The sequence below is a fragment of the Telmatherina bonti genome (assembly GCF_933228915.1).
Source record: "Telmatherina bonti genome assembly, chromosome: 3".
Classification (NCBI taxonomy): Eukaryota; Metazoa; Chordata; class Actinopteri; order Atheriniformes; family Telmatherinidae; genus Telmatherina; species Telmatherina bonti.
The window spans coordinates 1,311,909-1,330,478 of record NC_136621.1 but is presented as its reverse complement, the minus strand read 5'-3'; the positions used below and the strand labels follow the sequence as shown (position 1 = coordinate 1,330,478).

The following is an 18,570-nucleotide window of genomic DNA, read 5'->3' as shown; positions in this document are numbered from 1 at the left end:
GGAAGCATCACCATGTCACCAGGAAGCATGACGGGAAGTAGCGTCATGTCACCAGGAAGCATGACGGGGAGTAGCATCACCATGTCACCAGGCAGCATGACGGGAAGCATCACCATGTCACCAGGCAGCATGACGGGAAGCATCACCATGTCACCAGGAAGCATGACGGGAAGCATCACCATGTCATCAGGAAGCATGACGGGAAGCATCACCATGTCATCAGGAAGCATGATGGGAAGCATCACCATGTCACCAGGAAGCATGACGGGAAGCATCACCATGTCACCAGGCAGCATGACGGGAAGCATCACCATGTCACCAGGAAGCATGACGGGAAGCATCACCATGTCACCAGGAAGCATGACGGGAAGCATCACCATGTCACCAGGAAGCATGACGGGAAGTAGCGTCATGTCATCAGGAAGCATGATGGGAAGCATCACCATGTCACCAGGAAGCATGACGGGAAGCATCACCATGTCACCAGGCAGCATGACGGGAAGCATCACCATGTCACCAGGAAGCATGATGGGAAGCATCACCATGTCACCAGGCAGCATGACGGGAAGCATCACCATGTCACCAGGAAGCATGACGGGAAGTAGCGTCATGTCATCAGGAAGCATGACGGGAAGTAGCGTCATGTCACCAGGAAGCATGACGGGAAGCATCACCATGTCACCAGGCAGCATGACGGGAAGCATCACCATGTCACCAGGAAGCATGATGGGAAGCATCACCATGTCACCAGGAAGCATGACGGGAAGCATCACCATGTCACCAGGCAGCATGACGGGAAGCATCACCATGTCATCAGGAAGCATGATGGGAAGCATCACCATGTCACCAGGAAGCATGACGGGAAGCATCACCATGTCACCAGGAAGCATGACGGGAAGCATCACCATGTCACCAGGCAGCATGACGGGAAGCATCACCATGTCACCAGGAAGCATGACGGGAAGCATCACCATGTCACCAGGCAGCATGACGGGAAGCATCACCATGTCACCAGGAAGCATGACGGGAAGCATCACCATGTCACCAGGAAGCATGACGGGAAGCATCACCATGTCACCAGGAAGCATGACGGGAAGTAGTGTCATGTCACCAGGAAGCATGACGGGAAGCATCACCATGTCACCAGGAAGCATGACGGGAAGCATCACCATGTCACCAGGAAGCATGACGGGAAGCATCACCATGTCACCAGGAAGCATGACGGGAAGTAGCGTCATGTCACCAGGAAGCATGACGGGAAGCATCACCATGTCACCAGGAAGCATGACGGGAAGCATCACCATGTCACCAGGAAGCATGACGGGAAGCATCACCATGTCACCAGGAAGCATGACGGGAAGCATCACCATGTCACCAGGCAGCATGACGGGAAGCATCACCATGTCATCAGGAAGCATGATGGGAAGCATCACCATGTCACCAGGAAGCATGACGGGAAGCATCACCATGTCACCAGGAAGCATGACGGGAAGCATCACCATGTCACCAGGCAGCATGACGGGAAGCATCACCATGTCACCAGGAAGCATGACGGGAAGCATCACCATGTCACCAGGCAGCATGACGGGAAGCATCACCATGTCACCAGGAAGCATGACGGGAAGCATCACCATGTCACCAGGAAGCATGACGGGAAGCATCACCATGTCACCAGGAAGCATGACGGGAAGTAGTGTCATGTCACCAGGAAGCATGACGGGAAGCATCACCATGTCACCAGGAAGCATGACGGGAAGCATCACCATGTCACCAGGAAGCATGACGGGAAGCATCACCATGTCACCAGGAAGCATGACGGGAAGTAGCGTCATGTCACCAGGAAGCATGACGGGAAGCATCACCATGTCACCAGGAAGCATGACGGGAAGCATCACCATGTCACCAGGAAGCATGACGGGAAGCATCACCATGTCACCAGGAAGCATGACGGGAAGCATCACCATGTCACCAGGCAGCATGACGGGAAGCATCACCATGTCACCAGGCAGCATGACGGGAAGCATCACCATGTCACCAGGCAGCATGACGGGAAGCATCACCATGTCACCAGGCAGCATGACGGGAAGCATCACCATGTCACCAGGAAGCATGACGGGAAGCATCACCATGCCACCAGGCAGCATGACGGGAAGCATCACCATGCCACCAGGAAGCATGACGGGAAGCATCACCATGTCACCAGGAAGCATGACGGGAAGTAGCGTCATGTCACCAGGCAGCATGACGGGAAGCATCACCATGTCACCAGGAAGCATGACGGGAAGCATCACCATGTCACCAGGAAGCATGACGGGAAGCATCACCATGTCACCAGGAAGCATGACGGGAAGCATCACCATGTCACCAGGAAGCATGACGGGAAGCATCACCATGTCACCAGGCAGCATGACGGGAAGCATCACCATGTCATCAGGAAGCATGATGGGAAGCATCACCATGTCATCAGGAAGCATGATGGGAAGCATCACCATGTCATCAGGAAGCATGACGGGAAGTAGCGTCATGTCACCAGGAAGCATGATGGGAAGCATCACCATGTCATCAGGAAGCATGATGGGAAGCATCACCATGTCACCAGGAAGCATGACGGGAAGCATCACCATGTCATCAGGAAGCATGACGGGAAGCATCACCATGTCATCAGGAAGCACGACGGGAAGTAGCATCATGTCACCAGGAAGCATGACGGGAAGTAGCATCATGTCACCAGGAAGCATGACGGGAAGTAGCGTCATGTCACCAGGAAGCATGACGGGAAGTAGCGTCATGTCACCAGGAAGCATGACGGGAAGCATCACCATGTCACCAGGAAGCATGACGGGAAGTAGCGTCATGTCACCAGGAAGCATGACGGGAAGTAGCGTCATGTCACCAGGAAGCATGACGGGAAGTAGCGTCATGTCACCAGGAAGCATGACGGGAAGTAGCGTCATGTCACCAGGAAGCATGACGGGAAGTAGCGTCATGTCACCAGGAAGCATGACGGGAAGTAGCGTCATGTCACCAGGAAGCATGACGGGAAGTAGCGTCATGTCACCAGGAAGCATGACGGGAAGCATCACCATGTCACCAGGAAGCATGACGGGAAGCATCACCATGTCACCAGGCAGCATGACGGGAAGCATCACCATGTCACCAGGAAGCATGACGGGAAGTAGCGTCATAACCAACACTTTAAGGCAAAGTTTACTGCTTTCTAATGACTCCGTCTACAATAAGAATGTCTCGCATCTGTCTTTGTCCCTGAGTTATTGCCGTCAGTCTCGAAGTGCTGATGCTAACAGCTGCCATGTTTGCTTCCCAGCTGCAGTGTGATCAGGGAAAACGCTGCTGGCTCTGACGTTGCCATTAAAGCGACGCAGGTTATGGCTGCATATACTGCAGTCTGAACAAGACCTTTCCCACAGAACCCCGGAGTCACAAGTGGGATATTTTCAGTCTGAATGAACAAATCTGCGACGGCCATGATTCCACATGAGAAGGAATCCAGAGTTGGTTCTGGATCTAAAATACATAATTATCTCTAAAGATGTTCTCTGGGAGTCGAAAGTCGTTTTCAGAGTTATTTTCCATACACAGAGCTCGGAGCTCTACTTTCATCTTTGTCTCCCAGATGTGTCCGACTCACTGAGGTCATGCTGCCAGGAAGGACTCCCTGGGCTTGGCGTGACCCGGCCCATGGGGACGTTCTCTCCTACTCTTCTGCTTGCATCCTCCCAGCCAGCCCAGGGTGCCCCCAGTGCAGCGCCGTCTCTCCCCTCGGCGCGCTCCCCCGGCAAGGCTGGGCCCTCCCTGGCATAGGGATTTATATGGCAGCTTCCGCTGGAAGACCTGAAAGCCAAAAGGACCAAATGTTTTCCGACTCAGAACTTTGTGTTGCAGCATTTTCTGGCTTCAGGAAAACATTAAAGGCTTAAAGCCAACAACAGTCCAGGGTGGCGACCTGGGAAACCTCTGAAACAGGCTTCTTCAGGGAGTCAGACAGGCTGAATGGAGTCCAAATGGTTTTCCTGTGGAATTCCAGCAACAGGAATTCTCCTCTGTAAGGAATTCCCCATCAGTAGTACTACTCCCATAAAACTACACAATCTGAATGCATGAATACAGCAGAGGATGGAAGTCCTGTACTACAACATTCCCACACGGGAAGTCAACAACAGAACACTGTACACAGAAACATGGAAGAAAACAACATTAAACCAAAACAATGTTTTTCTGTTTGTTTGTGAGTTTTTGCTAGAAGACGTAAAAAGTCCTCATTTATCTCACCTGTTGTTGGACTACGGGCCCTCGCGGACCCTGAGGTCCTCTGGCGTCTTTACGGTCTCTAATGTTGGGACTAAAACGTTCCACCCTCGGTGGTGGAACCCCGCCAGAGAACCTCAGGGCTGCAGACGCTGTTGATGTTAAGATGGCTGTGGTCGGGTGGCGGTCAGCACGGTTCCTGTCGTGGTGCACGCTGTGGGCGGGGCCAGGCACCTGCCGTGGATGCGCCCCCAACACACCATTTCCTCGTAACAGCAGCGACTTAGATGTTTATCAGGTTTCATCTTACTAGTAGTTTTATATGTACGTTCAGTTAAAAGACGGAAAATGGGAGTTAGAGTTTAGTGTGTGTGTGTGTGTGTGTGTGTGTGTGTGTGTGTGTGTGTGTGTGTGTGTGTGTGTGTGTGTGTGTGCTAAGAAACAAGAAATACAAGAAGTTTGTGCTGCTCTTTGGCATGAAGAGTTTTAGAAATAAAATTTTAATCAAATTATTTCTATAGAGATAAACAGTAAAATCTGACTCTACTGTTGGGTCAGAGATAAACAGTAGAATCTGACTCTACTGTTGTGCCAGAGATAAACAGTAGAATCTGACTCTACTGTTGTGCCAGAGATAAACAGTAGAATCTGACTCTACTGTTGTGCCAGAGATAAACAGTAGAATCTGACTCTGCTGTTGGGTCAGAGATTAACAGTAGAATCTGACTCTACTGTTGGGTCAGAGATAAACAGTAGAATCTGACTCTACTGTTGGGTCAGAGATTAACAGTAGAATCTGACCCTACTGTTGGGTCAGAGATAAACAGTAGAATCTGACTCTACTGTTGGGTCAGAGATAAACAGTAGAATCTGACTCTACTGTTGTGCCAGAGATAAACAGTAGAATCTGACTCTACTGTTGTGCCAGAGATAAACAGTAGAATCTGACTCTGCTGTTGGGTCAGAGATAAACAGTAGAATCTGACTCTACTGTTGTGCCAGAGATAAACAGTAGAATCTGACTCTGCTGTTGGGTCAGAGATTAACAGTAGAATCTGACTCTACTGTTGGGTCAGAGATAAACAGTAGAATCTGACTCTACTGTTGGGTCAGAGATAAACAGTAGAGTCTGACTTTACTCATGGGTCTCGGTATTGTAAAATGCAGAAACTACACACGTGGCTGTTTATTTCACTGCTTTTATGACACTTACAGTTACCAGCTGAAAACTAATGTTTCCTATAAAACAAGCAGAGCGACCATGCAGGTGTGTATTCTGGCTCATTTTAAGAACACACACCTGCAGGGAGGTGGAGGATTCATTTCAGCTGTAAAGAGCAGAACCCAGTTAATTAAAGGACCAGAGTATAAAGTATAAACACAACATGGAAACGTTGCAGCGGGTAGAAAGCTGAATAAAAAGCTCTTCTTCTGCTTCCTTGTGTTCAGTCTTCACACAGCAACAATAGAGACAGATTCTGATGAAACTCCACTGACTGATGAAATAAAATGTTGCTGTGATGCAGCAGGCGTGACTAACCTCTGGTGGATTTCCAGCGTTTCGCTGTCATGGTAAGCAGGGTTGAGGAGTCCTCCGTTACTCGTCATGAGGCTTTCGCTCTGAAAACGATGAGATTTCAGCTCAGCTGCTTCTGTCTCGTCTGATCCTTCAGTCTGACAACACACAGGATAAAACTTAAAAATAAAAACTTTTTGATGAAAACATGTTTGAGCCTAAAACTCCCCGCAGGTGTGTTTAATCCTCACTCATTATTTGCCCTCTCATTCAGCTCTGACAAACCGGCCGCTGTGTCTCCACACAGGTTTCAGCATCATACCTGCATTGTTCGAGTCAACAAGCTGTAATTTAATCTCTCATCATTAATTTACTCAAAAGATTAGTTTCCACCACATGTCGTAGCAAACACAGCTCTGTGGATCCCTCACAATTCCAGCAGTCTGCCAGCAAAACGCAGAAAAGGCTTTTCATTGGAGCCAAACACACAGAGCAGAATATTACCTGCAGAGTTATCCTGTACTTCCACACATGTTGCTCTGAAGCTGCTTACCTTACTGTGTAGAGATGGCAGGAGGAAAACGTCCTGATTAAATGTCCACATAAACCATCTGGGATGGCTAAATCCTCCTACTGTACCAGTCAGATCTGCCACAGGACGCCAGCCTACCAGGAAGTGGGAGTCGAGCTCACAAAGACCAAAGTCCACTTCTTCAGAACAACCCAGCAGGGAACGGCAGTATTACTGACCAGTACTGATCCAAACGACTTTTATGTCGCTAAATGGTTTTAAACCATAACTCCCTCGGCGCGGCCGATCTTCAACAGAAACACCACATTATTAGAAACTTCACTGATTTCCAAGTGGTTCAAACTGGTGTCGTGACCTTCTCTGTTGTCTCGTCTCAGTTCATATAAAACTTGTGGCTGTCACTGAAGGCGGACCGCCTGATCAGTCATGTGACCAACTGATCAGCCATGCGACCAACTGATCAGCCATGCGAACAACTGATCAGCCATGCGACCAACTGATCAGCCATGCGAACAACTGATCAGCCATGCGACCAACTGATCAGTCATGTGACCAACTGATCAGCCATGCGACCAACTGATCAGCCATGCGACCAACTGATCAGTCATGTGACCAACTGATCAGCCATGCGACCAACTGATCAGCCATGCGAACAACTGATCAGCCATGCGACCAACTGATCAGCCATGTGACCAACTGATCAGCCATGCGAACAACTGATCAGCCATGCGAACAACTGATCAGCCATGAGACCAACTGATCAGCCATGTGACTGCCTGATCAGCCATGCGACCAACTGATCAGCCATGCGAACAACTGATCAGCCATGCGACCAACTGATCAGCCATGCGAACAACTGATCAGCCATGTGACCAACTGATCAGCCATGTGACTGCCTGATCAGCCATGCGACCAACTGATCAGCCATGCGACCAACTGATCAGCCATGTGACTGCCTGATCAGCCATGCGACCAACTGATCAGCCATGCGAACAACTGATCAGCCATGCGACCAACTGATCAGCCATGCGAACAACTGATCAGCCATGCGACCAACTGATCAGCCATGTGACCAACTGATCAGCCATGTGACCAACTGATCAGCCATGCGACCAACTGATCAGCCATGCGAACAACTGATCAGCCATGCGACCAACTGATCAGCCATGCGACCAACTGATCAGCCATGCGACCAACTGATCAGCCATGCGAACAACTGATCAGCCATGCGACCAACTGATCAGCCATGCGAACAACTGATCAGCCATGCGAACAACTGATCAGCCATGCGAACAACTGATCAGCCATGCGACCAACTGATCAGCCATGCGAACAACTGATCAGCCATGCGAACAACTGATCAGCCATGCGACCAACTGATCAGCCATGCGAACAACTGATCAGCCATGCGACCAACTGATCAGCCATGTGACCAACTGATCAGCCATGTGACCAACTGATCAGCCATGCGACCAACTGATCAGCCATGTGACCAACTGATCAGCCATGCGACCAACTGATCAGCCATGTGACCAACTGATCAGCCATGTGACTGCCTGATCAGCCATGCGACCAACTGATCAGCCATGCGACCAACTGATCAGCCATGCGAACAACTGATCAGCCATGTGACCAACTGATCAGCCATGTGACTGCCTGATCAGCCATGCGACCAACTGATCAGCCATGCGAACAACTGATCAGCCATGCGACCAACTGATCAGCCATGCGAACAACTGATCAGCCATGCGACCAACTGATCAGCCATGCGAACAACTGATCAGCCATGCGACCAACTGATCAGCCATGCGAACAACTGATCAGCCATGTGACCAACTGATCAGCCATGTGACTGCCTGATCAGCCATGCGACCAACTCATCAGCCATGCGACCAACTGATCAGCCATGCGAACAACTGATCAGCCATGCGAACAACTGATCAGCCATGCGACCAACTCATCAGCCATGCGACCAACTGATCAGCCATGCGAACAACTGATCAGCCATGCGAACAACTGATCAGCCATGCGACCAACTCATCAGCCATGCGAACAACTGATCAGCCATGCGAACAACTGATCAGCCATGCGAACAACTGATCAGCCATGCGACTGCCTGATCAGCCATGTGACCAACTGATCAGCCATGCGACCAACTGATCAGCCATGCGAACAACTGATCAGCCATGCAACTGCCTGATCAGCCATGTGACCAACTGATCAGCCATGTGACCAACTGATCAGCCATGCGAACAACTGATCAGCCATGCGAACAACTGATCAGCCATGCGACTGCCTGATCAGCCATGCGACCAACTGATCAGCCATGTGACCAACTGATAATCCATAAGACAGAATAAATCAATGTGGTGATCACCTATCAAGTCATTGACTAATAAAGACTTATTTGGGAGGGATCTAATATTCAGTAGGCCACACTTTATTGTCTTATTTTCAGATTTTATTAGATCCATTGTTTTTATTTTTATGAGGTTTTCACGATTAACCCCAGAAGTGTTTTTGTGTTGGTTAATTCTTACTGCTGGGAAGTTGTATAAGGTCGGAATGGGGTTTTGGGTGGGCGGCGGCAGGTGGGAAGCTGCAGAAAAGTGTGTAGGACTACAATTCTGCCTCCTGGTCCCAACCCTGAGTTGTCAATTTAGCTGACTAATAAAAGAGTCCATATTGCTAGATAAGAGAGCGGCTCCATCCAACGTGGGATGGATGCCATCTCTCCTAATAAGACCAGGCTTTCCCCAAAAAGCGCTCCAATTATCTATAAAACCCACGTTGTTATCGGGACACCACCTAGACAACCAGCGGTTGAAGGATGACATGCGGCTAAACATGTCATCGCTGATTAAATTTGGCAAGGGACCAGAGAAAACTACGGAGTCCGACATGCTCTTGGCAAAGTTACACACCGAAGCAACATTCATTTTAGTGACTTGGCATATCTTACGGTATTTACGTTTAGCCTTAGCCAGCAGTTTCAAATACGATTCGACGTGGCCCGCTCTGGCCCCAGGAATGCATTTGACTATGGTCCCCGGTGTCTCTAGAGCCACGTTTCTGACTATGGAACTACCTATAATCAGGGTTTCTGCCTCAGCGGGTGTGTCGCCGAGCGGGGAAAATCTGTTAGAAACGTGAACAGGTCGGTGGTGGCCAGTGGGTTTTGGTTTGGGGCTACGCTTCCGCCTGACCGTCGTCCAGCCCGCCTCGTCTCCCGGCTGCGCGGGAACTGCTGAGGGACCGCTAGGTGGGCTAGCTGCCCTGGCTGGTAGCTCCGCACTGGCTAATGGTGGCTTGCTAACTAACTGCTTCCCTAACTGAGTGCGGAGCTGGGCTTCTAACTCGCAGAGCCTCGCCTCCAAGGCTGCCAGGCTGCTACACTTAATACACCTACCATTATCACTAAATGAGGCAGAGGAGTAGCTAAACATCAGACACACCGAGCAAGAAAAGGCAGGGGACCGGGGTGTGGGAAGAGAGCTAGCAGCCATGCTAAAACTGAGTGCTTGAGCTGTTTAAAACAGAAAGCCAAAGATCCCAAAAATAAATGCAATACAGTGGTTTGGAAAGATTGTGTGCGCTAAAGTGAGTGGTTGGTTAACAATAGATAGAAGTTAGAAAGAAGTTAAAGGAGCCAACGGCTCGTAGCAATCCGCAGTGACACACGCTAGGGAAACAGGAAATGACACAATACGTTACCGCAACATTAGCCGTCCAACAGGACGTACCTCCTGTACCTGCAGCAGCGTGATGTTCTTGAGACTTTTCAGTCAGGTTTAAAGCAATGCACAGTACTGAATTTGCACTTCTGAGAGTTTTTAATGATATTCTTTCATCATGTGACTCCGGTGACTGTGTGATCCTTATTTTACTGGACTTAACTGCTGCATTTGATACGGTCGATCATGATATTTTAATCTCACGTTTGGAACATTGTGTCGGCATAAAAGGTGTGGCTCTGCATTGGTTCAGGTCCTCTTTAAACGGCTGAAGATTTTCAGTTTGTCCAGGGGACTATAAGTCCTCCAGTGCTTCATAAGGAGTCCCACAGGGATCCATTCTGGGTCCAGTTCTGTTTTCTTTATATTTACTCCCCTTGGGTTCAATTCTTAGGAGACATGGCATCTCCTTTCATTGTTACACCGATGACTACCAGATTAATCTCCTCCTTAAAAACAATGATGGGTTTTCTCTTGATTCTCTTCAAACATGTCTGAAGGACGTCAAATCTTGGATGGCAATGATCTTTCTTAACCTAAATGACTCCAAAACAGGGATGGTGGTGTTTGGTTCTGGGTCTGCTAATGTACCCCCTATCGATCTGGACCATTTTAATTCATTTTACAAGCCAGAAATTGTGAACCTGGGTTTAAAATGGATTCTGAATTAAAGCTTGAAGCCAGATTCGGTCAGTGGTGAAAACAAGTTTCTTCCATGTGAGGCAGCTGGTGGAAGTTAAACACTTTTTAGCACGTCTGCACTTTGAAGCAGTAATCCATGCCTTTGTAACGACCCGGCTGGATTACTGCAACGCACTTTATTTTGGGGTGAGTCAGTCGTTTTTATCTCATCTGCAGCTGGAACAAAATGCAGCTGCACGTCTTTTAACTGGAACATGTAGATATGAGCACATCAGCCTGGTTTTATCATCTCTTCACTGGCTGCCCGTGCACTTTAGGATCCATTCTAAGCTGCTTTTGTTTTTAAATGTCTGAATGGTGCTGCCCCGTGGTACCTCTCTGAGCTCCTCCATCCCTACACACCCTCCTCCATCCCTACACACCCCCAGCTGACCAGCTACTTCTGTCAGTACCGAGGAGGAAACAGAAGCTCAGAGGGGACCGGGCCTTTGCACCTAAACTTTGGAATGAGCTTCCTTTCCACGTTAGACAGGCCTCCACTGTATCTGCTGTTAAATCTGTACTGAAAACCCGTTTGTTTAAGCTGCTTTCTGCACAATAAGTTGACTTTTTAGATCAACTTATTGATCTAAAAAGTTGATTGATCTAAAAGTTGATTTTATTTTGATTGTTTTAATTTGATTGCTTTTTTTTTTTTTTAAATGTTTTTAGATGTCTGAATTTTTTTTTAAGTTGTCCTAATGTATGTTATTTATTCTGGGGTTTTTTTTATAACCCCCCACAATGTGGCACTTTGGTCAACATTGTTTTTAAAGTGCCTTATAAATAAAGTTGTATTACATTGTATTGTATTAATGTACAATGGAGCTTGGTCATGGAGAGCTTTATATGTGAGGAGAAGAATTTTAAACTTTATCCTGGATTTAACAGGGAGCCAGTGTAGAGAGGCTAAAACTGGTGAAATATGATCTCTCCTGCCAGTCCTCATCAGAACCCTCGCTGCAGCATTTTGGATCAGATGGAGACTTTTCAGGGCATATTTGGGACAACCTATTAATAAGGAATTGCAGTAATCCAGTCTGGAAGTAATAAAGGCATGGACTCATTTTGCTGCATCTTTCTCCACAACATATCTTTATACAACCCAAAAAAAAAACCAAAGCAAGAGGGGAAGCAGGAAGGGGCCATCAGCTGATGGTCAATAAGGAGGACTGACCCTAACCTGGCCGGAGCAGCTCAGCTCTGCAAAGGAAAACACAACAAGTAAAAAGGGAGAAACAAAGCAAACTAAACCCACAGGGTCGTCACGCTGCCCAGGGGGTCTGCACCAGATAGGACAATTAAAACATGCCGTGTGAACTTTGACATGTTCTTCTGTTTTATCCTAAAGCGGACTTTTACAGACTGTTTTAAAGTACAGCTTTTAAGTTAAAAGAGCAAAAATTTGCTGTAAAAATCTGTTAACATTGACTTTCTTACAGTCTGTCCACAAATGGCTGAAAGAATCTATTGTATGTTTCATTTTCAGGATTTTCCTTCTGCTGTTTAAATTCAAATTAAAGAAAGAAAAATAATGGAAAATATTCATCCAAGAGGTAAAATTACAGTGTAGTTTCTTCTTCTCTCTTTTTAAACGAAACAATAATAATGATGAATTAAAATGAGACATTGCTTTGTTCTGGAGGGGGTTCTGCTGGGGAACGTTGTTCGGGACTCTTGCCTTGGACTCGATGAAGCTCTTATCACTGTTGTTTCTTCATGAGGAATGTTCCAGTCCTTCCAGCCGCCTCTGCAGTCATTCCCAGCCTTCCTCATTGGTTTGTTCCGTCTCTGACCCCACATTGGTGCTCCAGCACTGATCGCACTTACCGATGGCATTATACAAGATATGCAACATCTCGCTGCGGACCTGGAATGATCTCAGCTTCTGTTTGACGTCGTGTCTGCTTTGCTTCTAGATGCTTCCGTGTTGCATTTCTAGTCTCGTCTGTTGTCCACCTGGACTCCAAGGGACTGGCATTCCTTTACCACCTCCCCTGAACGACGGCTTCTCAGCTTCTAGTCCATCACTGCTGCAGCTGCAGAGTAATCAAAGTATTTCTGCAGATGGCAGGACTCAGAGGTGTGTTGGAATTGTGAGGTGCTGTTGACCACCATCTCAGACACACAACCATTCAGCCTGTTAGTTAGTCAGAGATCCAGGCGTCCACCTGCCATCGACATGACTGCGGATTTAGATTTACTCCTGAACAAAGTCTTTGACCAGGAAAACAAGTATTTGTGTTTTGCTCTGCACGTCACCAGGCTGCAAGTAAAGCTGCAAAATACGACTAGAAGAAACACGAACAAGAGTCAAAGTTGAGAGGAGGCTATGCACTGTAAACAACATTTAAACCACAGAGGCTCTTCATGAATTGATCAAAAGTTTAAGAGTATAACTACAAAAGGTCCAAATCTGCACAGAAATCTGTCTTTCTAGACATTTCCCTTTTTGCATTCACGTTGTCATGACAACAAAAAGACGTTCTGCTTTTGATCGTAGCAGGATTGTTGAGCTGCACAAGCAAGGCCTTTCACATTGCTGCTGGACGCAGTGAGACATTCATCTCAAATGTCCCAAAAAGATCCTGGAGGATCTTTCTGGGACATTTGGAGGACAAAAGTCATGGATGGCAAGAGACTTTTACTAAAATGGACGTCGGCTCCAAACAACGGATTCCTTCATGACGCCATCTTCATGGAGCAACATTCCCACCGCCCTGCTGGAAACACACTACTAGATATCATCAACAAGAAGAATGGTGGCGTTCCTCACCACTGAGTCGGTTCCAGTTCTGTTTTGGGTTTATGTGAAATGGTCCTAAATATTAGCTCAGCGCATAAACAGTTTGATTTTAGATTCAATTTTGTCTCTTGCTCCATGTATGCCTTTGTAAAATGTAAATAATTCTACTTTTTTCATGGTCTTAAGGTTTTGTTCAGGATTCTACATATAAATAATCAAGAAGTGAAAAGTAATGTTTTTTATGAGTAGATTAATATGATTTATTATCAAAGTTACAACCTAAATATAATAATGAATTATTATTTAATTTGTGTAGAATATACCAGTGAAACGTTGAACCGCTTGAACCAAAAAGAGAAATGTTTCCAGAAGTTTCTCCTGGCTTTGTGTGAAAACACCTGGATCCTCCTACCGGAAGTAGGCTTTCGTCTCGCGGACAACTGGAGATACACTTGATTATTCTGCATGTCAGCAGTTCGCTAAACATCATCTTCACCTTCATCTTTTCCATCCGATAAAGACACGATGGAGGCAACTTCAGGTAACTGGTAACGTCTGCTCGGAGCGAAATGAAAGTAGTTCTGCATTAGCTCGTTAGCTACAGCTAGCTTCTGCTAACAGAAGACAGGAGGAGGCTAGCATGCTAACAATAGCAGGAGCAGGCTAACAGGAGCAGGTTAAGGGCTGCAGGCCAGCAGGAGCAGGCTAAAAACAGCAAACAACAATTGACTAGCAGGAGCAGGCTAACACCTGCAGGCTAGCAGGATAAGGCTAAAAACAGCTAACAACAGCTGGCTGGCAGGAGGAGGCTAACAGCTGCAGGCTAGCAGGATAAGGCTAAAAACAGCTAACAACAGTTGGCTGGCAGGAGCAGGCTAACAGCTGCAGGCTAGCAGGAAAAGGCTAAAAACAGCTGACTAGTAGGAGGAAGCCAACAACCGCTGGCTAGCAGGAGGAGGCTAAGAGCAACAGGCTAGCAGGAGAAGGCTAACAGCTGGCTAGCAGCATAAGGATAACAGCTGCAGAATAACAGGAGCAGGCTAACAACAGCTGACTAACGGGAACATACTAACAACAGCTGGTTAGCAGGAAAAGGCTAACAACAGCTGGCTAGCAGGAGCAGGCTAACAACAACTGGCTAGCAGGATAAGGCTAACAACTGCAGGCTAGCAGCTGCAGGCTAACAACAGCTGGTTAGCAGGAAAAGGCTAACAGCTGCAGGCTAGCAGGAACATGCTAACTACAACTGGCTAGCAGGAAAAGGCTAACAGCTGCAGGCTAACAACAGCTGGGTTGCAGGAGCAGGCTAACGACAGCTGGCTAGCAGGAACAGGCTAACAGCAGCTGGCTAGCAGGAGCAGGCTAACAGCTACAGGCTAACAACAGTTGGCTAGCAGCAGAAGGTTTAACAACAGCTATCAACAGCTGGCTAGCAGGAACAAGCTAACAGCTGCAGTCTAGGAAGAGAAGGCGAACAACAGCTAACAACAGTGGGCTAATAGGAGCAGGTTAACAACAGCTGGCTAGCAGGAGCAGGCTAACAGCTGGCTAGCAGGAGCAGGCTAACAGCTGGCTAGCAGGAGCAGATTAACAGCTGCAGGCTAGCAGGAGCAGGCTAACAACAGTTAGACCAGTGTGGGAGGGGACGGGATTGTCGGGGGAGGGGACCGGGAGGGGGCAGGACCAGTAAAGATAAACTGGAAATAAACCATTTTCTGCAGTTTATGTGTTGATGGATTGGCTGCAGATCTGTCAGACTCCTGGAGCCGTTCGGCAGGTTTCTGGTGCTTCCTTTGACCAACAGCTGATTCAAACGGATCCTTCAGCTTCTGCTCAGCGTATTTATGAATTCCTGTCAGGTTGGAGCAGGGAGACAACTAACCTACCCTACCCTAACCCTAGACACTTTGATAAAGATACCAAGAAACACTGTTAAAAGTAGTTTTCAGGGAATACATTATGTTTCTAGTTTTACTTTGACTCAGTAAAATGTTGTTTTATAAATGAAAGAAGTACACACACACACACACACACGCAGCCATGTAGCTGTCCAGATACCCCAACATGTCCTCTGATTGGCTGAAGTCTCAGAGTCCGGTGAGCGGGTGTGAAGGGCTATGCGGAGCTGGGCCTCAGTTCTGACACTGGAAGAGCTCATTAATTAAATGTTTATATTAATCATGGCAAACAGTTTTCCCAACATTATGAAGCATTTTTGTGTCTTTTCAAGTCTTTGTCACCGATTGGAGCGGACGACTCACCAGTAACCCCCTGCTGGACCAGCTCCCCAGCTACCAGTCCCTCCTCTACCGCAGGAAGCCTTCCACCAGCGGCTCCAAACAGAGAAGCAGCTCCAGGACACGGCTGGGCTCGTCCGACAGCTGGAGACGGGGCGTGAGCTCAGGCGGGCCGCATGACGACAGACCAGGCGGTCCGCAGGAAGAGCGAGCCATCAGGGAACTGCCCAAACACATGGCTGAGAAACGCAGAAGCAAGTAGGAACGCCGCTGCCGGCATGCTGCTGACCCTGGGGGGTTTATGTATATCAGGAGTGTGTGTGTGATTGTGTCGTTAGGAATCAGCGTCTGGAGGAGGCCCGGGAACTCAGCAGCTGGAAGAAGTGGAGGAAAACCAGCGGCAGGAATCTGAGGAGGCTGCGGGTTGACGCTGAGGAATGGCTGAGCTCTCTGAAGCTCTGGAGGGCGGACATCCACCAGATCGAGGGTACGACTAGGAAACTCTCGTTTAGCCTGAGTTTAGTGTCACACATGGCACCCAGAAGAGGTCCGGTCCTCCAGTCTCTGGTTTATTTAAATGAAAAGTAAATAATAATATTTCCACCTCTCCCAAAACGTTGGGATATTCTGCTTTGAGATGGAACATGGAAACCTTCACGCTACGCCGATATTTTACCACAACTGTGAAAGTATGTTTCCTTCATTCATTCTATGAACAGAAAAAGTGAGTTTATCAGAGAAATGTTAAGGTCTAAACGTGGACAGTAGCATGAAGAGTCTAAACATGGTGGAACTGAATGAGAACACGGAGTACATCGTGGTTCAGACTCTTATGTACGTTTTTAGCCATAATAACCTTGTCAGGACTTCCACGCTGAACAGTTGTAGACATTCAGAATGTGAGAGAAAGTCAAATCACCCACATTTTACTTCATTCTGGGATCTTCCAGCCAGAAATCTGTAGCTTTTCCTGAAACATGGCGTTTTAACCAGCAAATCCGACCTCATAGCTTCTTTTTCACTGTATTTTATCAACATATTAGACTCAAACTGCACAGAAACATCCGTTCTGAACTAAAAAAAAAACATGTTATTTTCGTAAAAACTCACAAATGCCACTTTTTCCATCTTTGGTACGAGAAAAGAGCGAAGAAACAGGAAAAATGCAGATGCCTCTCCGTCCCGGTTCAAGGCTCAGAGAAGTATTTATGATGCTGATAAAGCCAGAGTGCGCCACAGCGGGACAACTGCTGATGTCTGTCCTCGTCTCGTTTGTAGGGATGTTTGGAAGTGGGATCCTGTCTTACTTCTCCTTCCTGCGCTTCCTGGTCACGCTCAACCTGGTAATTTTCCTGCTGATGTTCACCCTGGTCATGTTTCCCATCATCATCGCCCCCTATGCTGCAGGAAACACCACCTACAACCAGGATGATGGTACAGGATCAGCTTTTATTTCAGGTTTTATGGGGAAGAACTGTGAACGGTTCCTTTCTGTTCTTCACTGCAGGGCGCGTGTGCAGCCAGTATCCCGGAAGTACTCGCCGAGGTCTCGTCATCTTCCATGAGCACATCACCGATCTGCTTTCTGGCGAAGTAGGTCCCTGTTTCTACCATCGTCCATCCCTAGACCCATCTAGACCCTAACCCATCCATCTAGACCCTAACCCATCTAGACCCTAACCCATCTAGACCCTAACCCATCCATGTAGACCCTAACCCATCCATGTAGACCCTAACCCATCTAGACCCTAACCCATCTAGACCCTAACCCATCCATCTAGACCCTAACCCATCCATCTAGACCCTAACCCATCTAGACCCTAACCCATCCATGTAGACCCTAACCCACCCAGACCCTAACCCATCTAGACCCTAACCCATCCATGTAGACCCTAACCCATCCATGTAGACCCTAACCCATCCAGACCCTAACCCATCTAGACCCTAACCCATCCATCTAGACCCTAACCCATCCATCTAGACCCTAACCCATCCATCTAGACCCTAACCCAATCTAGACCCTAACCCATCTAGACCCTAACCCATCCATGTAGACCCTAACCCATCCATCTAGACCCTAACCCATCTAGACCCTAACCCATCTAGACCCTAACCCATCTAGACCCTAACCCATCTAGACCCTAAAGCATCCATCTAGACCCTAAAGCATCCATCTAGACCCTGAAGCATCCATATAGACCCTAAAGCATCCATCTAGACCCTGAAGCATCCATATAGACCCTAAAGCATCCATCTAGACCCTGAAGCATCCATCTAGACCCTGAAGCATCCATCTAGACCCTAACCCATCTCGACCCTAACCCATCCATCTAGACCCTAACCCATCTCGACCCTAACCCATCCATCTAGACCCTAACCCATCTCGACCCTAACCCATCTATCTAGACCCTAACCCATCTAAACCCTAACCCATCTAGACCCTAACCCATCCATCTCGACCCTAACCCATCTAAACCCTAACCCAGAGGTGTCCAGCTCCGGTCCTCGAGGGCCAGAATTCTGCAGGTTTTCTATGTATCCCTGCACAGACACACCTGATTCAAATTAATTACTAGTAGAGCTTAATCAGTTGTGCACGTCATTGGCTGTTTTATCCATTTAGTGGAAGCTAGATGTGTTGGAACAGGAATACATGGGAAACCTGCAGGACAGCGGCCCTCGAGGACCGACTTTGGACACCCCTGCCCTAACCTATCTAGACCCTAAACCATCCATCTAGACCCTAAACCATCCATCTAGACCCTAAACCATCCATCTAGACCCTAAACCATCCATCTAGACCCCAACCCATCCATCTAGACCCTAAAGCATCCATCTAGACCCTAAAGCATCCATCT

At 47.8% G+C, this 18,570-nt stretch overlaps 2 protein-coding genes across 3 annotated transcripts in view; one reads left to right on the top strand and one right to left on the bottom strand.

Annotated features, from left to right (window-relative positions):
• The window catches only part of tmc5 (transmembrane channel like 5), a gene marked incomplete at its 5' end in the record, with an annotated part of 37,399 nt that extends 23,457 nt beyond the window's left edge, over positions 1–13,942 (bottom strand). Inside the window, 3 exons of the mRNA XM_079238321.1 lie at positions 3,650–3,852; positions 5,807–5,940; positions 13,799–13,942. Coding sequence (XP_079094447.1) covers positions 3,650–3,852; positions 5,807–5,940; positions 13,799–13,942 — 481 coding nt within the window. The remainder of the gene's footprint in view (positions 1–3,649; positions 3,853–5,806; positions 5,941–13,798) is intronic.
• The window catches only part of tmc7 (transmembrane channel like 7), a 92,011-nt gene continuing 87,312 nt past the window's right edge, over positions 13,872–18,570 (top strand). Inside the window, exons 1-6 of one of the 2 annotated variants that reach the window (XM_079238317.1) lie at positions 13,872–14,016; positions 15,706–15,970; positions 16,051–16,199; positions 16,858–16,914; positions 16,991–17,146; positions 17,220–17,305. In XM_079238317.1, coding sequence (XP_079094443.1) covers positions 14,001–14,016; positions 15,706–15,970; positions 16,051–16,199; positions 16,858–16,914; positions 16,991–17,146; positions 17,220–17,305 — 729 coding nt within the window. In that variant the 5' untranslated portion in view covers positions 13,872–14,000. The remainder of the gene's footprint in view (positions 14,017–15,705; positions 15,971–16,050; positions 16,200–16,857; positions 16,915–16,990; positions 17,147–17,219; positions 17,306–18,570) is intronic. The other variant, XM_079238318.1, reaches the window with a different exon arrangement.